Source organism: Miniopterus natalensis, chromosome 2, assembly GCF_054644295.1.
Source record: "Miniopterus natalensis isolate mMinNat1 chromosome 2, mMinNat1.hap1, whole genome shotgun sequence".
Taxonomy (NCBI): Eukaryota; Metazoa; Chordata; class Mammalia; order Chiroptera; family Miniopteridae; genus Miniopterus; species Miniopterus natalensis.
This window is the reverse complement of record NC_142082.1, coordinates 107,153,232-107,178,741: the sequence shown is the minus strand read 5'-3', so window position 1 is coordinate 107,178,741 and position 25,510 is coordinate 107,153,232. Positions and strand designations below refer to the sequence as shown.

The 25,510-nt window shown below is 38.6% G+C and overlaps 1 protein-coding gene across 2 annotated transcripts in view; it reads left to right on the top strand.

The window, feature by feature from the left end:
• The window catches only part of PARP11 (poly(ADP-ribose) polymerase family member 11), a 45,581-nt gene extending 20,861 nt beyond the window's left edge, over positions 1-24,720 (top strand). Inside the window, exons 2-8 of one of the 2 annotated variants that reach the window (XM_016215264.2) lie at positions 3,460-3,588; positions 4,427-4,547; positions 6,875-6,950; positions 10,641-10,713; positions 10,793-10,923; positions 18,454-18,605; positions 20,413-24,720. In XM_016215264.2, the coding sequence (XP_016070750.1) occupies positions 3,460-3,588; positions 4,427-4,547; positions 6,875-6,950; positions 10,641-10,713; positions 10,793-10,923; positions 18,454-18,605; positions 20,413-20,729 (999 nt within the window). In that variant the 3' untranslated portion in view covers positions 20,730-24,720. Of the gene's footprint in view, positions 1-3,459; positions 3,589-4,426; positions 4,548-6,874; positions 6,951-10,640; positions 10,714-10,792; positions 10,924-18,453; positions 18,606-20,412 lie in introns of those variants that run through there. The other variant, XM_087814485.1, reaches the window with a different exon arrangement.
• Positions 24,721-25,510: the final 790 nt, after the last annotated feature.

Below are 25,510 nucleotides of genomic sequence, written 5' to 3'. Positions count from 1 at the left end.
AGACTCACTATTCCCAGGTCCCATAAATATTACATTTGGAATAGATAGCATTATACGCAGGTTCTTCCAGGAAAAATTAAAAATTTACAAAATGCTTTTTATTTGTACTATTTTTCTTCACACTCTGATGTGCAGGATATATCATTCTCTGCCAATTAAAAACTGGAAAATGAAGGCAGAGTATATGTGACTTGTGAACTAATTCATTCAGCTGACATTTATTAGTTGCCTACTCCATGACAGACAACTTTCACACATTCCTTTTATTGCCTATAAGTGTGTTCTAACCTAGAACCATTATTACTCTGGCCATAGTATTTTAAAGTTATTAATTTAAACTTGACTTACTCTGTGAGCCTACTTTTGCAGAATAGCCATTCCTTTGGAGGAAAAATTTATTGTAGAAAACTGTAAGATTTAGTCTTGTGAACATGAGTGTGAGAAGAAAGCCATAGCACCTGTAAAGCAAAGCAATCAAATTAAACTTTGGCAACAGAGGAGAGAAGGGATGACTGTCTACCCATGGAGACAAGGCAGTGGGTGTTGGCAGCTTAGGGAAAACTGATGCTCAGGAGGCCTTGGGTATTTCTTTAATCTTCTTTGCACTGTTAACTCTATGATTCTAGACAAGACAAAATAATTGTATTTCCTCTGCTTCGGGTTTTCCTAACTTTAATTGAAGAATAATGACTTCTCTTGCACATTGGGTTATGAAGGGAAATATTAGTGTAAACTGATAAAGAATTGTGTAAAGAGTGAAGTGCTTTAGGAATGTTCGGTACAGAGGCACCTATCTATAGTGCTACCCTTTCTAAAACAGAGATAAATATGAGTCTGTCTTAGGTCCTACCCAAAGCTGTTGATAACAGGAAGTTCTGAAAGGAATTTGGTAAAACACTTTCACTCATAACCTGGCTTAAAGTATTGCATATATGTTGCCTCTATGCTATATACATGCAACATGCTATATTTGTTAAATTCTCTTTTCTAGTAGAGAAAAGATAAAACTCATAAGCCAAATATTTGTCTTAACTATTACCTTCCAACTCATCTTCCAATTTTTTTCTGATTATTTTCAGAAGGAAAATTGAAGTTAGGTTATTCTTGCTTTCTTTTTCTCTCACAGTAAAATGGTCAAATGATGTGAATGTTAATAGAAGAAAGAAGCAGAAGTTGTGAATAGTTAACCTGTACAATTGATCCTAAATCTTAAGTCATTGCCTTTATTATCTAGTTAAAATATATAAGGTAAATAGTGGGTCCTAAACCTGAAGCTCTTGATCCTAGGATATTCTATTTTTCATTTCTTTTTTAAAAAATATGTTTTCTTATTATTGATTTTAGAGAGAGAGGAAGGGAAAGGGAAAGAGAGAGAAACATCGATGAGAGAGAGAAACATCGATCGGCTGCCTCCTGCACACCCCTTACAGACCCCCTACTGGGGATCGAGCCTGAAACCCAGGCATGTGGCCTGACCAGGAATCGAACCAGTGGCCTCTCAGTGCTTGGGACCACGCTCAACCAACTGAGCCACACCTACCAGGGCTATTTTTCATTTCTTAGCAGCCAATCAACTTTAAAACATGAAGGAAAATCCAGAAAATAATCATAAAACATTCCTTGGAGAGAGATTCAAAACACTAATAAAAAATAACAAGCTCCCTTCATGGAGCTCAGGTGCTGTACTTGGAACTTGACGACATTTTCTCATTTGTTTCTGACAACAACCCAGTGAGCAGGAAGCCTTTACTCTCCACTCTGCGAAGAGGAGAGCGTGGCCTGGAGAACGTAATGGAGGCTTACACAGCTTCTGGAAACAGGATGGACATTTAAAATAAGGGAATTAGCCCGCCCGGGTGTCACTCAGCAGTTGTGCGTCGACCTGGGATCCAGGCGATCAGGGTTCGGTTCCCGGTCAGGGCACATGCCCAGGTTGCGGGCTTGATCAATGACTCTCTCATCACTGATGTTTCTGTCTCCCTCACCTTTCCTCTCTCTGAAATCAATAAAGATATATTTAAAAAATAAAAATAAAAGAAAAGGGAATTAAAAACACATATTTTCAAAATTACTCATGTAATACATATTCTTTGTAAAAAATAAAATATATAAGAAATAAAATTTTTTAAAATCACCAATAATTATATATGTTTGTATGTGTGTATATGATCACACACACACGTAGGGATGGAGGGAGGGAGAAAGGAAGAGGGAGAGAGAGATCTGGAAGATACAAGTTAGTTGACAGCATTGGCTAACCCTGGAGAAGGAGGGTGAGGAGTTACCAGGAATGGGAGTATGGAAGTGATGGTCAAAAAAGTCTTTAGCCCAATTTTGTGGAACATGTTTTCATATATTAGTTGTATAAATTTAAACTAGTAATTTTTTAAAATCCTTAAAAAATGAGGACAGAAAGCAACGTTCCAAATAAAGTTTTACCTTTTTTGAGTAATTAATTTCTTTGCTCCTTTTCTGGTGACTTCCTCTTTATCACAATCTCCCCCAAAGAATGTTTAAAACTCTTCAGAGATAATGTGTACATGAATTAGTTGATATAGTTAAGATTATAAAATCATTGACAATGAAGTATAAGGGAGTAAACCATGGTGGTTAAGTGCACAGACCCTAGATCCAGAATGCCGAGGTTTGAGTCCTGTCTTCCTCATTGTATGATCTCTCTGTGCCTCAGTTTCCTCACTTACAAATTTGGAATAATAGTACCTATCTTATACGATGATTGTTCGGGCTAAATGAGTTACTATCTATATAGTACTTAGAACAGTGCTTGGCACATAGTAAGAGCCATATAAGTGTTATTATTATTATTATTATCCTACCACTCAGAAAAAACTATGATAAATTTTTGTATATCCAGCCAGACTTTTTATGTATGTGTACATGTACACACACATATACATATACATACATGTACATATACATACACATACATATACATTCATGTGGGTAAATATAGATGCATTTTTATTAAAATTGGATTATACTATTTCTCTTTATTGTAACCTTCTTTGTACTGAACACTATATATTATAAACATCTTTCCATGCCATTAAATGAAATAACGAATGTTTAAAACAAAAATCAGATGTATTTGGTCTTAATTAGTTGTGATAGCATGGATCCTTTTGACCAAATACATGAATAAACATATGATTAGACAGAAATTTTTTGACACTATGCTGAGAGTCTGGAGTGCTTATAGATTTCGACCAGCTTACTTAAATGGTTGAGTGGGTATTGATATATCCTACCTAAGTGATATTCAACATTTTAAAACGTTCATCTTCAGACCTAATATACAACATAGAAGGCTACTTTTGAAGTGTCACTGGGGGAAAGACACTTGGAATACAGCTCTTTGTAAGAAGAAAAATGACGTGTAAGAAGTACATTGGTTATTAGAAAAAATATTTTTTTCTCTACCTCTTTCTGCCTTTTCAGGAGATGTTTCACAAAGCGGAAGAATTCCTATCCAAAACAGCAGGTAGTGAGATGGATGAGATGGACACATCAGATACCCAGTGGGGCTGGTTTTACTTGGCAGAATGTGGAAAGTGGCACATGTTTCAGGTACCTCCTTTCCTTGGATGTAGCAGAAGGGATTTAGATTCACTTAGTGTCATCTTGCTGATGGATAAAATGAGTCTGAGCGAACCAGAAAGAAATCAAACCCCAAGGAAATCAGATAGCTTAACTAAAAGAAAAATTAGAAATTCTTCCAGTTCTTTTCCTTTTCTTTTCCCCAGGTTGTCACAATAATTTATTTAGAAGAAACAGTATGTGTTTACTGTGTGTACAGAAGGCGATTGTGACTGAGAGTTGCATGGTGTTAGTATATCTGAGCAACTCCAAGTTTGAGTTGGTGGACAAAGGGAAAGGGAAGAGAACAGCCCATATTAAACACCTTCTGTACACCAGGTATTTTGTGAGGTGTTGTACATATGCTTTCTTCTTTATCCTTATAACATCTCTGAAGCAGATGTTAACACAGGGTCTTACAGTCAGAGTGAAGCTCAGAAAGTTAATGTACTTTGTCCAGAGTCACACAGCTGGTTAATGGTGAAGTTAATGGTAAAAGCTTGTGGTCTTTTTTTACTTACAAAGCCACTTAAAGAAGATTTAATTTTTGAGCCACTTAGGAAGTGTAGTTCTTGTCATAGTTTATGAAAATTATAATAATTTTGGAAAAAGCATTAGAACTAGTTGTTGAAGTTTCTTTGCAAGAAATCCTTAAACTATTTTTAATATGTGGGCTTAGTTCCCAGTGTATAGGCGACTAGAACAGGGGATTAGTTAAGTTTCCCTGTTTCACCATCCTCTGTCTCTGTGACCACAGAACTACCTCTGTGGCCAAGCCACTGATGTGTGTGAACAGCTGGTGAATGAAACTTTTTGGTTTGTCTTAAAGCCGGATACCAACATTCAGTGTTCAGTTAGCAGCGAAGATATCGAAAAAAGCTTCAAAACAAACCCTTGTGGCTCCATTTCTTTTACTACTTCCAAATTCAGCTACAAGATAGACTTTGCAGGTATGTGTGTGTTTTCCCCAATAGTTGTCTGTTTTTAGTATACTGATATGGTAAAATCTACAGCTCTGAAAATCAGGACTAGTTGATACATTTGAAAACAGTGAAGTAAATCCTTTTTGTAATACATAAAAGTACCTCTATAAAAATTCAAGATTTACAATCTTCCTGAGGAACACTCTTTTATAAAAGAGTATTTATATGCTTCTAGATACTAATGTGTATGGAGATTGTCGTATATTCATGTAATGCTTCTCTTCTAAAGAATACAAACACTTTAAGCTATTGTTTTAGTCATCCCATCAGTCTTTTGAAATAGATAGCAACCTTTTTATTTTAAAGATCAATCTAAGAAGTTAAGTGACAAAGTCGGTGATAGCTTTAAGACCTGAGTTCTGATGAGTGACCCACTGCTTGGTGTCTTTGCCAAAAAACTATTTCTTTAGTGGACATTGCCTTGTGCTCTTTTCTGATTTCATGGGTTCTTTCACAGATTAGCCAGCTAATCTGGAAATCAGCTGTGCTTGGGATTTCATTCTTGGTCTGTGGGCATGATTTGGGGTATCCAATGAAAAACCTGTTGGATTCAGCCCCTTCACTCCGAAGCTGCTATAGTCCCAGCTGTTGGCTGCTTAGAGGCAAACAAGAGCTGCTTGGGGAAGCTTTCTTAATAAAAGTGCATTTTGGTTGCTACACAGCTCAGTCCTCTAACTGTTCTTCCCAGTTTCTGTCTTTTTGACAGTTACTGGTGTGCTATTACAGCGTAGGGTGGTGAAACCTTAGGAAATTTCCTTGGATGAGCCAAGGCCCAGAAATGATGAAGGGGATTGTCCAGTAAGAGGTTGATGCAACCAAATCTCTAACAATTATTACCCCTCAAAGTTGTTTTTGTTGTTGTTGTTTTTTTTTAAATCAAGAGTTAAAACCATTAGATTCTTACTCCTGACTCACTGTAACATTTTTTTAAAAAATGGCATTAGACAAATAGGCTGTCTGCCTTTAAGGGGGCCCTGACGTTTGTCTTTCTCCTGCAGTCTAGACAGAAGGTGGCTGGCAGGCATTTTAGTCTGGGTACCAGGGCCAGCTTTGAAGCTACGCTGAGACGTAATGATACGCACAGACTCATGCAGAGGGTGAGGTTTATGAAAGCATTTGGTAGACAATTCAGCAGGCTACATGTTTCTGAAAGAATATTTTCTAGTAAACTGTATTTTGGGGAAACTTTTTCTCAGACATTGCAGTTTATTAAAACTTTCTTTAATCACGTAAGAGTCACATGTAATAACTCAAGTTCCCTAACCCTCCATATAACGGTACTGTTTCAGAAGTACAGGTATTAGCATTTCATATGTACCATTTGCAAAATTAGCCCCAACAGTTCTGCCACAAGCCAACTCTGCTTCTGTCTGTAAAAATGATGAAAAGTGAACTCAGCATGAGGTGGCACAAGAAGACGCCACAGGCTTCACTACGTGAGCTGAGATCTTGCTTTTCCCTCCACAGTGGTAACGCCAGTGTGTGTGCAGAGTTTGGGGAACACAGACAGAGCAGAACCTACTTTATTTGCCTGACGGTGAATCCCTTTATTTTGGAATGGAATAATGCCAATTACATAACAGAAACTAACTAGAAACTCACATTAGGACTTAGTATTCTTGTTTGTGGTAGGAATGGGCCTGGTAAATGCAACAACCGCTGAGACAGAGACGAAAGAAGAAAGCAATACCTTTAGTTAATTAGCCCTTTATCACTAGAATCTCTCATGTAACTATGTATTGAGTCTAGCTAGGTTTTCTATGTTTTGGTTTAGGTATACAGTTTAAAGAGAAGGCAAGAAATGTACACATTTTTGAAATTCTGTGAATTGTGCAAGTTTTATAATGGTAATGTATTTTTTAAAAATCATTTCCAAAATTTTTGGAGAAATCAGTGTGTAGTTTCCACTTAATAAGCCAACTAGAATATTCAGTACTATAATTTCTTTCTCTTTCTAGTACTATGATTTTCATAATTTTCCTAAGTCAAGAACTCTCCTAGTTTAATGTCACTTTAACCTGCGCATTGTACAGAAAGGAACAGACCCTGCCTACTGAGCAGCATCTGAGATTAGCATTCTTTCGTGTGAGCGCAGATCAAGCAGTGAAACCGCCCTCCCTGAATAGCACTTTATGACGTGCTAGACAGACAGGTAATAAAGTATCTTTAATGCACTGTGTTTGCGATCTACTCCCAAAACTCTGTGATTCTTGTAGGGTGGCTCGAAGTCTTCCTGACAGTTTATAGCCCGCCTGTGTCTCTGACTTATCTAACGTCTTTGTCATTGTGTGCAGAAATGAAGCAAGTGAATCTCACCACTGGAAAGCAGCGCCTGATAAAAAGAGCCCCCTTTTCTATCAGTGCTTTCAGGTACTGTCCAGAGAATAGGGTAGAAAGAGTGGGCTTTTCCTCTCTCTTCTCTTTCTTAACAGTTGACAGAGGAACAAATAGACTGAAAATATTTTGGTAGGTTACTTATTGATCTTAATATTGATCCTCTCATTACTGAAGTGCACCTTAGTTGGTGAAATAGCAATATTATTATTTTTTGCCCATGTTTCCTTTCCTGTTATCCTCTTAATTTCCCTTTATATGTTTATATTTTTCAATATTTTAGAACAGTTTGAAAGGTAGTTAACAAACACCTTATGGTCTCTGCTATACATCATTAAAATAACCTACTGAGGTAAGTTTGAATTGACTTGGAAATACTCTCACAGAACCACCCAGTTATATGGGCCATAAATCCCGAGTAATTACCAGTCTTCTCCACTGGGCATCTCCTAGAAGTAACTTCCGACCTGTAGTGACTAAAGGAGACCTGGGGGAGGTGGGAGTACAATGGGACGACAGCACTGCTACTTGTCCCCTGTCACGAGTTTTCTTTTTCTATCTCTGGATTCATATAGCCTGAAAAAAGGTATAAAAGCCAGAAGAGAATAAATATTTTGTATTTCTCTGAATGGAATTGAAGGGAAAAATCTTACAGGGTGTCTCCTATTTTCTGGAACGATTTCTCCAGCAAGTATTGAAATTCTTGCTGTTCAAAGAACTTAAAATGAAACAGAAAAAAAATGCTAGCATGTGAATTTTAAGGGACACCCATTTGCTCTTTCCAAGGAGATATTTTGAAAGGATTAAAGAACGAAAATTTTGAAATTTCTATCAGTTTATTTCCTGAGACTCTTGGCTTATATTTTAGCATCGCGGTTTAAAAGCTCTTTAAGCACACATGTAATGAATGCTGTAGTGCTCCTCTGGAATGTAGAGAATATTATTTCCTTACCAACTATATCATATCCTCATTATTAAGTTCAAGGAATGCAGTAAAGGAATTACTTATCTTCAAAGCGTATGTAGTCTGGGAGAAAAATGAGACATAATAATGGGAAATGTTATTGTGACTGCCTGTTATTATATCTGCTAAGTTTGGAAGCACAGGAGGGATCCAGCACTTTGCTCTCTCACTCACTGTACAAACCATAGGACAGAGACGGGGGAGGGAGAGAATTACCCAGATTGCAGGACGAGAAGATGGTAAGAGAGGAAGACCAGTTAGGTGGGATACAGAAGAGGGATGAAGGTGTGTATGTGCTGATACAGAAATGTTTGTTTATTACAGGAGTACATTACATGCAAGGTGATATATTTTCCCTTGGCAAGGAATTAACAGTTTTCTAAGGCTATGGGCTACAAACATTAAAAAAACACACACAAAAAAACCAAAACTTTTCCATAGCTAAAAGAAATTTCAGGCAAAATCTTTTTAAAAAAATGGGTAAACTATTGTTACTCATTATCACAGCCAAAGGGTTCATCTCTGTAGTATATGAAATACTTCTATGAATCTCTAAGTAGAACAACAACAACCCATTAGAACAGTGAGCACAGAATTTGAACAGTTCTTACAACCTTGCTCATAATAAGGGAAATACAAATTATATCACACTATTTTTTACCATCAGATTGACAAAAATTCCAAGCTTTGATAACACACCTTTTTGATGAGGTTGGAAAAGAGACATTCTCTATAGTTCTGGTGGGAATGTCGATGAGTACACCCTTCAAGGGAGGCGTTGGTCGGTATCTCTCAAAATCATGAATAAATACATTCTTTGACTGAGACATTGCATTTCAAAGGTGTTATCTTACGAACTGACTAGTGGACATGTACAATGACAAATGGACCAATTAGTTCTTTGCAGCATTTTTCACATTAACAAAAAGTTGAAGAAATGGAATAACTTCAATAGGGGAGTTGTTAAATAAATTATGGTGTCTCCATACCATGGAGTTCTGTGCATCTGTAGAATAGAATGCCCTCATTCATTCAACCTGTATTTATGGAGCGTCTACCATGTGCCAGGCTCTACTGTAGGGACTGGGAGTGAGGGTGCTTTCTATCTACTGATGTGGAAAGACCTCTACGAACGTAGTAAGTGAAAAATGGAGCTGCAGAAGGCACATGTTTGATGCTACCATTTGTCGGGGGGAAAGATTGGCTTGTGTTAACCTAAAGAAGTTCTGGAGTAATACACAAGAGACTGAAAACAATATTACTCGGACTTGAGGCAAGAGGAGAGAATTAGACAGACCAAGGGCTGGAGTGGGACAGAAACTATTCACTGTTTACTGTTTTTATACTTACTAATTTTTAAATCATATGATTGTATGATCTTTTCAAATTTGAATGAGTTTTTAAAAATGAAGCTAAAGATAGGCTTGAAATTTATAATTTCTTCCAGTAACCTCCGGTCACCAGAGAGGATGACTATGTCAGTGTCAGCCTTTTGCCATTGAGCTCCCCAAGATCACTCTCTTTTTTTGTGTTCACATCCAGTGGCTTAAACATGGTAGACAGTTTTTAAGAAGTTTTGCTCGCTGACTATACTAAGTGAGTTAATGTGAACTGTGTAAGGGAATAGTGGGTGATAAACAGACAGGGTTAGGTTTCAGTTAGATCTTGAATGACATTGAATGTATGGCTGAGGGGGTTGGAGTTTATTTACTAGGCAGAATAAATCTGTTAAAGAGGTTTGTGTTTTGTTTTGCTTTGTTTTTTTTAATCCTCACTCTAGGATATTTTTTCTGTTGCTTTTAGAGAGAGTGGAAGGGAGAGAGAAACATCGATGTGAGAGAGACATATCAATTGGTTGCCTCCTGACCGGGCTTGCAGCCAAGGTATGTGCCCTTGACCAGAATCAAACCCGAGACCCCCAACACTAACTACTGATCAAAACTGGCTAGGGCAAAGAGGTTTTTTTGTTTTGTTTGTTTTTTAAATTGATTTCAGAGAGAGAAAGGGAGAGGGAGAGAGATAGAAGCATCAGTGATGAGAGAGAGTTATTGATCGGCTGCCTCCTGCATGTCCCCTACTGGGGATCGAGCCCACAACCCAGGCATGTGCCCTGTCCAGGAATCGAACCGTGATCTCCTGGTTCACGGGTCGACGCTCAACCACTGAGCCACACCGGCTGGGCAAGAGGTTTTTTTTAATCAAGGGTTTTATTTTCTTCTTGGAAATGTCTTTTCTTTACCTAAAATCTTCCTTACATTTTAAAGAAATTCTGGAAAATTCAGAGAAACAAGACAGAATTAAGCAACTGTTCTTGACATTTTAATGTTATGTAGTGTTGGATATTTTTCATCAAAGTTCTCAATTCAGCACCTAAAAAGGTAGTACACAAATAGACATTCAATCAATATATATATATTTTTATTAAATATATCTTTATTGATTTCAGAGAGAGGAAAGGAGAGGGAGGGAGAGGGAGAGATAGAAACATAAATGATGAGAGAGTCATTGATCGAGCCCGCAACCCGGGCATGTGCCTTTACCGGGAATCGAACCCCAATCACCTGGATCCTAGGTCGACGCTCAACCGCTGAGCCACGCCCGCCTGGGCTCAATCAATATTTTAAAATAAAGCAAGGATTAATTACACTTAATTGCATTTGTCACAGTATTCCAAACGAGAAAATTCAGCTTTGAAGAAAAGTCTAAATCACTGTAATTATAATTGGATTCTAATATTTTGTTTTGTCTTTGGCTATTTAAAGTTATATCTGTGAAAATGAGGCTATTCCCATGCCCCCGCACTGGGAGAACGTGAACACCGATGTACCCTATCAGGTAAGAGCAGAACTGACTGGCTGTACTGTGCTGGAGATGCAAAAGGACTCCAATAAAACTGTCAAACTTCATTTTCCAGCTTATTCCTTTGCACAATCAAACACATGAATATAATGAAGTTGCTAGTCTCTTTGGGAAAACAATGGATCGCAACAGAATTAAAAGAATTCAGAGAATCCAAAACCTAGACTTGTGGGAGTTCTTTTGCAGGTGAGACAGTTTCTAATCTGAACCCTCTCCTTGGCCACTAAGACTTGTAGTCTCAGAGATGATAGTGGAGCACAAATGTTTAATTGTATTACTTTTCACTGCTGCTGTGTTCTTCTCTTCTCTATTTTGACCTGGTCTCTCAGCTCTCTTCTTCAGCCTTCTATGGAAGTGGAAGAGTTGCTCTATAAGTAAATGCAAGGCATTGCTCGCAACGGTGTAATGCAGTGTTAGATGTCAGTCTCCTCGGCACAGTCCTAGAAACACGCTCTTTTCAAGGTCCAGAGCTGTGCATCTTGGCTTAATCAGCACTGCAGAGGAATCGGGGAGCTGTTTAGTTTTGTTGATTTGACTTTGTTGGCTCAGACTTTTATGTTGAATTACAACTCTCTGAAACATTGTTGAATTTCTTTTTAAACAATTACACTATCTTGCCTGTAGCCATTTGCTTATTTAGTTTTCAAGGGCCATTGTAAAACATACCTGCAGATTTCCTGTTTTGCCCAAAGTTTATGTTGTAGATTTAAAAATCTCAATTTATCACTCAACTTAGGTTGGAAATGACCCATTGGATTGCTCAGTGTGCACTTAACCTAAAAAAGTAAAGCCCATTGCAAAAACTTAAAGGACAGATATTGTCCAAGTTAATCTGTTGTGCTGAGGTTTTTTGTTTGTTTGTTTTTGTTTTGTTTACAAATATACAGTAACAGAAAATACATCAGTAGCTGTGAAGATTCAGGGCCAATGGGGAGAGGCAGGATGGAGGGATTACACATAGGAGTAAGGAATCTGGGGGAGGTGATAGATATGTTCATTAGTTTTACTGATAATTTCAAACAGATTAATGGTTGTTAATTGTAAATATATGCAGTTTATTGTTTATAATTGTATCTCAGATGGTGCTGAGGAATGTAAGTATTTTTTTATAGCAAGTAGTACCTAAAATATGTGGCTTTCTGAAATATTTTAATTAAATTTGTGAATGAGATTTGGTTTCTAATATTTTTAATATAAGCAGACCTTTAATACTTATTCAGGAAAATTTCAAATAATAGAGTTTAATATAACAAGGCCCTAGGTAGCATCATACTGATTTAACATTCATCAAGATATACCACATATTATCTATCTGCTTTTTCACTATTATTGTTTTGCTGAAATATTTTAAATCAGACCTAGACCTTAACTCATCATTCTCATATACTTGAGAATCAGGCTGATTTTTGTTAATGATACATGGAATTCTTTCATGCTCTGGTGCTCATAAGAGTTTATATGATAAAATAAGGGGTTTTCAGCTTATATTCTTTATAGTCTTAAGTCTTTGGACCAAGCCAACTTTTATTTCTGACAATACTGAGTTTAGAAGGTTTTATTCAGTTCTTGTTCAGGTAATTTTTTTTTTTTTTTTTGAGAGGAAGATGGAAGCCTCTGTCCCTTTTATTTTATTCTCTCAGTGAGTACAGTTTTTTCTCAGCTGGTCTGATAAAATCTTAATTCATTATTTTTAATCTGGCTCCTGAAGTGGAGTTCATATTAGCCTCCCTCACAATCTGAGTCTTCAGTTAAGTCCTAGTGGTAAAATGTACAGTGACTCCCCAACATTTATATGAAGATTTTACTGAAGCCAGTTTTACTGTCAATGCCCTTCATGATTTTATGTAATGTCAGTGTCTAGAAATCTTGATGGCAAATGAACCTGCCACCTGCTGTGACAGTAGAAAATACTAAGTCTCATTATGAGGACAGCCTGTCATTTTGCCATTTCCCTGAAGAACTAAGATAATTGAGTCGATCTCATTGTCAGGTAACCTATGACTCACTACGTGAGTCCATCAGGCATCAGTTTGCGTGTTGTCCGGGGCCTTTCTTACTTCTTCCCTTCTTCTAAAAATATCCTTTAGCTCCTACTTTGTGACAGGCTTTATTCTAGACACTTGAGATATAACAGGACCATAGCTTAGACAAGGAGCCAGGCCATCAAACCACAAAATGTAGGGGGTAGCACAGGGTATCATGAAGCACAAAGGGCGGGTATCTGCTCACTCTTTCTGACAAAAATAGGGCATGTGTTGTGGGGTGGGGAGTATCAAGAAGCACTTCCTAAAGCAGGGCGATTTAGGTTAGAGCTAGGTAGGAGAAGTGAAGAGCATTCCAGGCATCAGGAGCAGCATGGCCAAAGTTGATTACAAGAGGGAACATAAAGCATTGAGAGAATTTCAAATAGAACAGAACATAGGATGGATGGTTGGAGAGGAGCCTAGAAAGGTGCTCCAGAGGTAGAGCTTGCAGGAGTTTGTAGTAGAGCCACTGGGTGGTTTTGTGATTTTCTTTGGTAGCTTTACTTGAGTTGGACTGACCCACAGCTGAAGTAGAGAGTTGTCAGGGACCAGGCCATGCAGGGCCTTACAAGCCAAACTAAGGGATTTGGATTTTTCCCCCTGGGACAGTGGAAAGCCGTTGTAGGACTTTAAGCAAGAGAGTGATGGATCTGATTTGCATTTTAGAAAATTAACTCATTAGGCTATACTGTGGGGAAGGGATTTAAAGCACTTGTCCTCGGTTAGGATGATTTTGCCCACTGTGGGTATTTGGCAGTGGCTGGACACATTTTTATTGCCATGCAGTAGGATGGGGAAACCCTCTGACATCTACTCAGTAAAGCCAGGGATGCTAAACATTCTACAAAGAACAAGACAGCCTCCCACAACAAAGAAATATCCAGCCCAAAATGTCAGTAGTGCTGAGGCTTAGAAACTGGTTTAAATGGATCACAGTTAGAAGCAGGGAGGCCATTTTAGGAAATTGTCTCAGTAATTAAACAGGGACACATTGGGTGACTTGAACCAAAGTGGACCGAAGGAGCCAAGAGGACAACTTTGAGATACTAAGGATGTAGAATGATGTTGGTTGGTTCTTAATTTAATGTGTGCCATGGGGTGCGTAAGGGAGATGGAAAAGATAACATTAAAGTTTCTGACTTATTTTAATTGAAGGAAAAATGGGTAGGAACAGGTTTTGGTCTGGGGAGGATGGGGAGGGAGTAGTAGTTGATATGTGGGTTGGGTGCTTGGCAGAGTGGTGTAGACTAGAGATAAAGGTTCTGGAGTTGTTAAAAAATGTGGGTAATAGAAGCCATAGGAATTGACAAGTTGACCACAGGCTTTATGTAGATAAAAGAAGAGAACCAAGGACTGAACTCTAGAAGGGATAGAGGAAGAGAAAACCCAAGGAAGAAACTGAGAAGTAACAGCCAGGAAAGGTGGAAGAAAACCAGTAGAAGGTGATCACAGAAACCAAAGAGAGAAAGTGGTTTCCATGGGTAGGTGTCGACCTCGGTCACATACTGAAGAGTTGCCAAGTAAGATTATCGACAGCACCCTTGGGATTCTATAACAAAAAGGTCATTGGTACCCTTGATGAAAGCAATGTTGGTAGATGCTGTGCAGGGTGGGGCAGAAGTAGGTTTACAGTTGTTCATATGGAAAATAATACAACAATTAATTAACAATAATACAAGAATAAACTCTTGTTTCACGGACTCACAACTGTAAACCTTCTTTTGTCCCACCCTGCATTGTATTTACAGCAAATGTTCATGACTCTTTTAAGAAGCTTGGCAGTGAAGACAGAGATCTGAGAAGATGGGTAATGTAGTGTTGGGAAGGGTGTTTTTGTTTTGTTTTACGTTTTTTGAATTAAAAGATGGGAGAGACTTGAGCATGTTTACATTATAATAGGAAAGAAACTATGGAGAGGGAGAGTTTAAAGGACAGGAGAGTGAAGTGTAATTGATGGATTAAGGCTCCTAAAGAGGTGTGATGGGATGGAACTCAGAAAACATATGTCGGGGGTAGACAAGGGTGGCCTAGTTATGTCTCGTTATGTTTTAAGAAAGTAGAGGTAGAAGATGAGGGCAGGAGTTAGGTTGGGAGCTCCACCCTGATCCTTTCGTTTCCTTGGTGAAATAAGAAGTGAGGGCACCTGCAGAGATTGAGGTGTTAGGGAGGCGTGGGTAAGAGGGAGAGAGAGGAGAAGGGGAGATTCGAAATGGCCACTGGGAAATGGGGAAAGAGCTAACTTGGGTACTATGGGATTTCCATTAGTGCTGAGGGCTTAGCTAAAGTCGGAATGTGTGAATTTGTAGTGGAAACCATGGGGATGTTGTTTGACTTATTTCAGCTATTCAAATTTAAGAGCAGAGAGAGGAGGTGGTTGGGTTGATCCAGGAGAAGGCAGCAAGGGAAAAAGAACAGTGAAAGCTGCTATCTCATTAAGAAAGTGGGAGAATGTGGATTGAGATCAGAGGTTCTCAGCCCTGGCTGCATATCAGTCACCTGTCTATTAGCAAGTAGAGATATCCGTCCCCACCCTTGATCTACTGAATCAGAACCTCAGCCTTCTGACATTAGCTTTAAAAAGTTCTGCAAGTGATTCTGATGTCCAGCCAGGATGGAAAACCACTGGTCTAAACCTGGGCAAACTTATTTCAATACGGAGCATGAAGACATTCCTGCTGCAGTTCAGAGTGCGTGGCATCTCCAGTTTAGCCCCATTGGCACTCTAGTCCCTGAGAGGGTGGGTAATTTTAAGAGATCTTTGAGAGGTGGGTGCTACAATATTCGGTAAGTTCAGAAATGAATGTGGGATTGCGCAAAAGGAGGTAGGATTGTGAAGAACTTAGTGTAGTTTGAATCCTATGACTTTTCCTAAAACTTTAACTGAAGTCCAGGAGGCCCTAGAACTCAACATTAGCCTTTCTGGAACACCAAGGTCATAGTATGAAAGCCTCCACACTTCACAGGTGCCTTCTCAGTGGGCACTGGAATAATCCATGCTGTGGGGATGCAAAGCTTTGACCATTCTGTTCCATTCTGCCTTCAGCTCGTGTAATACACTGCATTCAATCCAGTGACCGAGCAGGCTTGTAATGCCCACACACCTGGCTCTTTAACTAACCAACACTTCATTTATAATATTTAGAGAGACTGGAGTGAAACCAAAATTCATTCTAATCTGTGCCTGAAAAGTAGTGATGAGTGACTATGCTGATTTTAGAGTGGGTTCTAGTCATTATAGACCGTGAAGCTTGACATTAGAAGGATGAATATTAAACAATGTTTTCTTAGAAAAAAAAAAAACAGTGTAGATTTACTAATGCCCAGGTAGAGCATTACCATGGTAGTCGATGGGCAAGCCCCTTAGTGTAACTTGGTTTCTGCAAAGTGGTTGAAAAGCATGGAGACAAAGATAGAGAAATGTGTTCCGGGGATAAGTGTAAAGAGAAAAATTAACACCCAGTACAAAGTCTTATGCGAAGGGTAGCTTGAACGGCCTGCACGCTTTCTTCTTGGCCCTTCAGCATTTTTATCAGGGATTTGGATGAAAATACAGAAGGCCTGCTTGTCACTCTTGTGAAAGATTCAGAACTGGAAGGAGTAGCTTCTTTGCTGTGTGACTGAATCAGGAGTCAGAAAGACCTTGGAAGATAGAAACAGTGAGTCAAAACAGGATTATCTCTTTTTCCTTTTTTTAAAAGATTTTTTTCTTAAAAAAGCAACAAAATGCATTGTTTAAAAAAAGTAAGTACATAAAGTTTTAAAAACAAATTTGACATAATTTGTTGGTAGTGAAAACGTGCTGGCTTTTTCAGAAATAAATATTTGTTTAATGCACATCCTTCTAATGTCATGCTTAATGGTCTGAAAAGACTATCACCAGTAGATCAAAGCATAGACATTAAATGTTGACACATTGCCAAACGATGCTTGAAAAAGACCATACATTTCCAATTCTTCCATCATTTAAATGCAAGTATCCACCCCCCACACATTCACTCAGGTGCATGTTTTTTTAAAAATAAATTCTGCACATTTTAAATTGCTGTATCAAGATAAAGTTTAATTGAACTCAGTGTACTGCATTAGGTTTATAAATCAGTTGTACAAATGTAGCAAGCCGACAGAAGTCTAGTTGGAGAAAGCCCTGGGAGTTTTACTTGATGCAGACTTATGTCAGTCAGCAGCGCGGTGACCGTGCTACAGGGTGAATCAGGAGGAACTGAGTGCGCGCCGTTAGAGCCAGCGCTGTCCGATGCTATCTGCGCCCGGTTTCTGCTTCCTACCAACATTATAAACTAGAAGGGACCCAGCAGATTCTTGTCAACGAAAGGCTGTCCAGGATGGAGAAAGAAAGGCCTGGAAGCAGTGCTGTGTGAGGAATAGTTGATGGAATGGTGTATATTTAACTAGAAAAGAAAGCCTAGGTCATAGTTATTTTTGGATTTTTGCAGTGTCGTTTTGTATATTTAAATGGTTCCATATTCAGAAGAGAGGAACTAAGACCAATCAGTAGAAGTAACAGGAAGGCCGGTGTTGGCTCAGTGTGCGGGCGGGTCTGCTCTCTGATGGGTACAGCTGGTCACAGATAGATAGATGGTGCCGTCCTGTCTGGAAGCAGGTGTTAAATCGCTATCTATTGAGACGTGATGGAGGAGAGGTTCTTTTTCATTGTTAAAACATCATTTTTATTAAATATTTTTAAAATGAAAATGAGGCAAATAGTTTACACACACCTGTGTACCTGCTAATCAGATTTAACATTTTAATATTTGTCACATATTCTTCTTCGTTGTATCTGTTTGTTTGTTTGTTTTCGGATGCAGAGCATTACAGATGCAAGTGAAGTGTTTACCCATCCCCACCCCCTCCTGTTTCCCTTCTCCTGAAGTTGGAGTGATGCCTTCTTGTCCATGTCTTTATATTTTTTATTACCTATATACTTGTACTTATACAATATGCAGTATTATGTTGAGTTATATGTCTTTTTGCAACACTTTTTACATTCAACATTATTTTTCAAGAATTACCTATGTTAATGCATGCAAATCTAGTTCACTACTTTTAACTTTCATGTATAAATATGTAATTCTTTGTTCATTTTTCTGTGAAAGGATTTTAAGCTCTTTTCAGTTTGTTTGTTTGTTTTTTACCGTTACAATCAGTCCTACAGTGTTCAAAGAGATTTGTCCATTCCATTGGGAAGAGTTGAATGGAAGGCTTCATGTCCTTCTAGTCTTAAAATTCAAAATTCAGTTTAATTCAGCCAACATTTTGTAATCTCTGGGGATAAAAAGATTAAGGTCTGGTCCTTGCTCAAGGAATTCAGTTTAAGGACTCTCTGAACTTTGTATTATTTATTTGTTTATTGTATCATTTTTAGGCATGTGTAAAACTTGGTGGGTTTAGGCAATCACCTTTATTATAATGGGGCATCATCTGACATATTTATAGTTTTGGGTATAATTTTCAAACTTAAATCTCAGTGTTAACTAATAATTTTTGATGAGGTGATTTATGTGTCCAGGAGTGTTCGGGATTCTTCTTCAGAGCTGCTTTTTCCATTTGTGATTTATGTTAAAGAAGTGTTTTCTGGTTCACACTTTCTATTGAATTTTACCCCTTGAAAAATTAATAACTGCCACTATGGTATATTTCTCTGTGTGCTTTATGTCTGTGTATATTGTGTTTTTAGGAAAAAGGCTCAGCTCAAGAAAAAAAGTGGTGTTCCTCAGATTAATGAACAAATGCTGTTTCACGGTACCAGCAGCGAGTTTGTGGAAGCAATTTGCATTCATAACTTTGATTGGAGAATAAACGGTATACATGGTGCTCTCTTTGGAAAAGGTAATTATCAGAATTCCAGGCCCAATTCAGGTCCTGGGAGCAAATCTCCTCTCTTTAGAGATTATTGACTGTTCTGTAGTTCAGGGGTTTGATAGTCATTAAATCAAAGGTTATGTACTAGGTTCCCGGCACACCCTCAGAGGTTCTGAGTCACAGAAAAGCCACTTCCTGAGGTCTGAGATGGAAGTGAGATCTTTACCCCCTGCTGGATTAGATCGAGCCCCTCTCCCAGTCATTCGAATGGGCATCATGTCCGTGTTAGCTGATGCTTGCATTATATTTAATTTTCATGTATAAATCCTTTCTGTGGATAAAACTGAAACTGTTTTATGTCAGATACAGAGAGAACTATAAAATAAATTAATTACATTGTGCACAGGTCTAGGTACTAGTATTTTTTTGTTTGTTTTGTTTTTTAGAAAAAGATAGGTAAGAATATTAATGAGCAGTAAGGAATAATGGGGAAATCCTCACCTTTTTTCTAATGTTGTGAAAGTCCAAGTTCTTCAGTTTATGCCCACTACTCAAGCAAATTAAGGAGAGAGAGGAGGGGAAAAGGTAAGGGATGGACATTTATTTTGCTGGTTCTTACTTTGTACCTTACCTCCATCAAGAGAACTGACTACCGTGTGGAATCTAATGAACAAAATAAAATGATGAACAAAATAGATACAGAGACATAGAACCATGGAGCAATCTGATGAATTTCAGAAGGAAGGCAGGGGTGGGGAGGGGGTGGGGAGAGATTAATCAAAGAACTTAATATGCATAAATGCATAACCCATGGACACGGACAATAGTGTGGAGAAGGCCTGGGGGTGGGAGGGATGCTGGGTGGAGGGGATCAATCGGGGGAAGAAGGGGACACCTGTAATACTTCCAACAATTTTAAAAGAAGAAAAAGAGAACTGACTACTGCTTAGGATCAGGATGTGCTATATTTTGAAAAAGTAAATAAATTTTAAAAATTACTACTGAAAAGGCCATTCCATTTATTTAACTGTAGGAGGATCAGAAAAGTGTTACTTAAATCCCATCAGCATTGGGTAATATGAGACTTTGCAGTTCTTTTTCAGAAATGTTTAGAGTAAGTATTCCCATAATGATGTCCCTCTCCTAGGCCTGACTCCTGGATGAGTCAGATGCTTTACTGAGTTTTCATATTTAGGCAATGAACTGGCGAAATTGTTCTATTGGGATGGTCTGATGTGAACAGCATTGCACTCTCTGGGACATAGAGTTCTATTATTTCCAGAAATATTATTGAATTGTTACTCTGTATCATGGAAATGTAGTTTCTCTGGGTTTGAAACAATCTCTGTAGCCCAGTAGTTCTCACTGTGCTCTCCAGCACTTCTGCGGATGCTGCACAGGGTAGTGGGGGGAGGAAAGTGGTGGAAGGAAATAGATTGGGAGGGAGATCCAAGCAATTAAAACTCAGGTCCTGCCACACTTTTAATCACAGAAATAGTTTGCATATGTCTTACATCCTGGGTTTCTTTGTAAGATTTCTTTCGAAAACCAAAGTCTGGCAGCTACATTTTGGTGCAGGCGGGACGGTGTTAGCGGTGGGACTGGCCTGTACTGACAGTTATATCCCTGTGGTGGTCTGAATCACAGCTGTCCGTAACAGATGAATTTCTACTCTTTTCTTAAAGATCTGCACAGGAGGAAATTCCACATCTATTTTTTTGTTATACAATCCATGTGTCTATTCCCCTAACAATTAGAATATTTTTGCTTATGTTTTATGTATTCTTCAGAGTAATCTCTAATCTTGGCTTTTTTTGGGTTCTTTTTGTTTAAGGAACCTATTTTGCTAGAGATGCTGCTTACTCCAGTCGCTTCTGCAAAGATGACATAAAACATGGAAACACATTCCAAATTCATGGTGTAAGCCTGCAACATCGACATCTGTTTAGAACCTATAAATCTATGTTCCTTGCTCGAGTGCTGATTGGAGATTATATAAATGGAGACTCTAAATACATGCGACCTCCTTCCAAAGACGGTAGCTATGTGAATTTATATGACAGCTGTGTGGATGATACCTGGAACCCAAAGATCTTTGTGGTGTTTGATGCCAACCAGATCTATCCCGAGTACTTAATAGACTTCCATTGATTTGACTTACGAATCTCCGTGGTCAAGGAAGCTTATTCTTTTTTTGCAGGAAGATTTGCTCTCCTGTCATCTAGCCACTAATGTTATTTATCTGGCATTTTTGAAACAGATATGAAAAAAAGTGGCCTCCACATAAAAAGACAAACTGACTTTAAGGTTGGTTTTTTTTGTTGTTTTGTTTCTGTGCGTTACGCAGTCTCGTTTGTTAAAGATGGACACCACCACCATTTTCACACCTCGCCTTGGACGATACCCCTCGGAACTGAATCAGCCAAGTCTCAGTTACCATGTCATTTAGAGTTTCTAGTGTATGTATGTGTTAGCAGGATGAATGTTTTCAGTTCAGATAGACTTGTTCACATATATGTTCAGAAAATAAATTATAGACAGAAACTTGTTCCTTCAGAGGAACTGATCCTTTGTAAACCTAATCCTGATGTTACTGCCCACCAGCCAATGTGTTGCTTTGTTGGTCTTCTGAAGGGGGGATTTGAAAGCTTGAAGCAGTCTGAGTACCTTGAGGGAAGTTAGAAATAGGAGAATTATTTGCAGTGCTGCTAAACAAGCCAGAAGGAGAAATCAAGGGAGAGCGCCCTGCTTCTGACTGCCCAGGACAGCAGGCTGTGGCCTCAGACCTGCTCCTGTCACTCTCCTGTCTCCTGCATCTGAACTGACAAGTGCTGCAGCTGTCAGTAGCCTACAGGTCATCCACCGAGGCTCTGGAATTCTTGTACCAAGACTTGCTGCACAAGGTGTTTATTGTAGCTTTAAAGTGAAACGTTTATTTATTATTCAAAACACTTATTTTCCCTTTGTTTTGGGGTCCCTACAATGATTACTTTTAAGATATTTGCTTCCCCACCACCACCACACACACAGCTGTTCTACACTGATTTATAAAATTCACATTTCTGAGTTATATTCCTCCATTTTTAATCATTGCAGAAAGCATTGGATGCGTGGAACAAATCTGGTTTATTCCTTTGAGTAGCAACTGACAATCTGCTAACTCTCTTGAAAAGTTACAAAATTCATGATCATCTTTAATGGAAGCTCGCTTACCTGTTCCGTCCATTTTGCCATCTGATTCTAAGGAGGAGTAGGCAATATTGCCCCGGCTTCCTGCCCCGGCAGTGTTCTGGCAGATGCCGGGCAACAACTCGGCAGAGATGTTCTATAGGAGTTCAGGTATCAGGTGGGGGATTGGCCGTACAGTTGTTAAGAGTTTTTCCAACCTTGATTTTCAATGGTTCTACCTGGAAAAAATAAAAATAAAAAAGAACACTTGTATCAAGCCTTTCCCAGACAGCCTTTTTTCTAACTCAGTCTAATACTGAACTAATACTGAACTCGCTTCATTATCCTTACCCAGTTTCGGCTGAGAGGTAGTGAATATAATTTAACTTCTCAAGAAGAATCCAGTAAATGTCCATGTCTGTTGTTCAGTTCAGTCGTTTGAGTTGAGAAGGCATCTAGGAATAATAAAAGCAAAGAGCATGGAGCAAGATTGAGCATGGTACTTCTCTACCTGCTGTCTGTCCCCACGTGTTTATTACAGCCCCGAATACTTGTAATTGTGAGTCACAAGTAAGTAGTACACAGGAAACTGCATGTGTAATACTTTGAAACCAAGAGACAGCAAAGATTTCCTGACTCAGATGTGTGGACTAACAGCTGGTTTTGATGAAGTGCTGTGAATATTTAGAAAAAGAACATGTTTTAGAAACAGGCAGAGATCATCATGGAAATGACTGGAGATAAAACCCCCAGGCTGCCTTGGGAATGAGGTTGAACACCATTGCTCTAGCCTTGGTCACAAAAACTTCGTTAGAGACATTAGGAATTTTGAATTTTGAAAATTTTCTTGTACTTTTATTTGTTTTTACATACTAAAAATGTTTAAATAGTCTCTAACATGGCTGTCTTTTTTTTCTGATTTAACATGATTGCCCCTCCCATCACTTGACTGGAATAACTATTGTAGTGTCTGGGGTTTTCTTTTAGACATGTATAGATCTTATCAGGGTGACTAAGAGCCCAGAGCTGAAATTTGCAGGGCAGTCTCTATGAACTCTGAACTTAATTGGTTGGCTCATCTGTAGGAAGTAGAGAGCACTGCAATAGACATTGTGAGGAAGAACTGTATGAGAATCTACTGTCAACTCCCCTTTTATAAGAAAGAACCAATTTAAATCATTTTTTAATGTGATAGCATTGAGTTAATTGATACTGAAATTTAATTTCTTTGTTTTGATCAGTAGATTGAGTTGAGAATCATAACATCAATATGTCATACATATTGGACTGGACCCATCCATTTGTCATCTTTCCCTCTTGTCGTCACCTAGTATGGATGGGAGAGAGAAGAGAAGCACTCCAGGTTAAAGAATAAATGGTTTAAACTATTCTACATTGAATAAATTCCAGCTGATAGTGACTTTCCTTTTTCATTTTGGTGATACCAGCCCCAGGGTAAAAAACAACAAGATGTTTGTAAGACAGTTTCATAAATCTTGCCGTTATGAACAACAGGAAGGTTTTGTATTAGTGCAACTTTCATTTCTAGACTTATGGTGATGACAGTAAAGAATTTGGAGCCATTTTTGATATGTGAAAATATTGTTTTTACATGTGGTGATTAAAGCTTTCCATCACAGGTCTTGGCTGTCTGTGTGTGCCATATGTTTGTATCTGTGATTTCTGTGTCTCATCCCTACTTTGCATTATTTAAACCTAAGTTTTCAGCTCAAACTTGGTGGACTTTTATAGAGTTTATTGCTTATAACTCTATGTAACCCACTTGCAGATGGGGGAAGTCTCTTATCCTCAGTATAAATTACCTTGAACAACAGCTAATCAGATAACCTTTCAGGAAAGTTATTCACTCTGTACTGTTGAAAATTCCAAAACAGACCAAGGCCTAATGCCAATGGCCAGCATCCTTCACAGCGCGCTCCCCCGGCTCAGAGGGGCAGTTCTGGAGGTGAGCCATCATCCTACCTCCAACCAGTCCCTCCCGGTATGCTACAGTAATTCCTTTTGAAGTGAGTTAGGCATTTCATATTTAAGCTTCTATTGGCAAAAAAGGAGGATATCAAAAGCTATTTTAATTTTCGAGCTGAGAGAAATGAGAGACAGAATGATCAAGGCTTACTGTGGAAACAAACCAAGTTTTACATCTACTAAAATCATGTCCCACTCTGTCTAAATGTTGGGTTATTATGAAGGTTCACTGTGATGAAAATTCAGCTGAGCTTTGATTGATGATATAGAAATGTGACATTTTTACAAGTTTTGCTTCTAGGCCATCAGGTGTTTGAGGTCACCTCCCAGGTGCAGGAATAACACTGGAGACAGCCTTATAGTGGTCCTGGTTGTGCTTTCGTTCCAGGTTGTCCTCCCTCTTTGCAGAAGGATATTTGTTTAGTTTTCAATAAAACATTTTGCTTGAAACAGCTAATCCATTTCTAGATGAAAGTAGAGATTTTGTTCTTGTAAAAGAGAAAATTAAAAGGGAATGAGAATTAGCAAGAAAAGGAAAAACAAAGGCCTTCTCAAAAATTATTTTCGGTTAGAAACTTTAGCAAAGTGATTGTACTATTTTTAGCCCTTTGTACTAATGTGCAGGAAGAGGTTTGGTGAAAAGAGCTGCCCTGCAGCACTTCCTATGAATAATTGTATGATGTTGCTTGGGCAACAGTGATGGAAGAAATGAACGTTTCAGAGAAATATGAAGTACACAGTTCTTTGGGGGCTTCCTAGGTGGTGTGAGTAATAGATAGATGAGAAGTGAGGCCTAAGTATTTAGGAAAGACGTTCAGAGTTCATCTGTTTACCTTCACTTTTTCAGAGATAGTTTACTTTGCTTGTTTTCAAAGACCCCAGGCTGGAAGGTGCTTTGGTAGTTTGTGTAGTCTTTCTCTGCCCTCACCCCTGGCTGAACTGAACTGTACTTGATCATCCCAGGTAAAAAGGTGTCTTGTTTAGCTCTGGCTGGTGTGGCTCAGTTGGTTGAGTGTCATCCCGTGCCGTGCGCCAAAAAGTTGCCGGTTTGATTCCCGGTCTGGGCACATGCCTGGGTTGTGGGCTCGATCCCTGGTAGGGGGCGTGCAGGAGGCAGCTGATCTATGTTTTTCTCTTTCTCCCTCTCCCTCTCTTTCTAAAAATCAATAAAAATTAAAAAACAAACAAAAGATGTCATGTTTATTTCCAGCACCTAGACAATGACTTCTTTGCTATAGCTGATCTAAGCCTCCCGCTGTAAGATTATGTAATCCATTTTCTCAGCTCTAATTGCTTGGCTTTCATTCTTCAGCACTGCAGGCTAAGAACTTGGCTTTTATTTGAACTTTCTCATTGTGCGGCTGTGTATCTAAGAATTTAGCATCAGTCTTACTCATTTTTAAATGGCTTCTCATGAGATTGGAACATATAATGCCAAAGACATTTGTGTTTTCTGCAGCTAAAAAGCCTTACAGTACCCTCTACAGAGAGGTTACAGTGAGCCGATTCTGACTCTGGCTCATGCTAACTTCGCTTTGGTAAGCCAGTTTAGGAGAGTCACAATCCAGAATTTAACTTGAATTATTTGTGCAATATTAATTATAAATCCAGATTGTACTTCTTGTGTTTTCCTTTTCCGTTTTAGAAAATGCCTTTTCCTGAAGGGCTCATTATGGTTTAATATCTCGTAGATAACATGGAGTAGCTGCAGGCATTATAAGTCCACATTTGATTAACATTCTTAGAGAATCAGTATTGGAGCCCATTTCCTCTTTTTC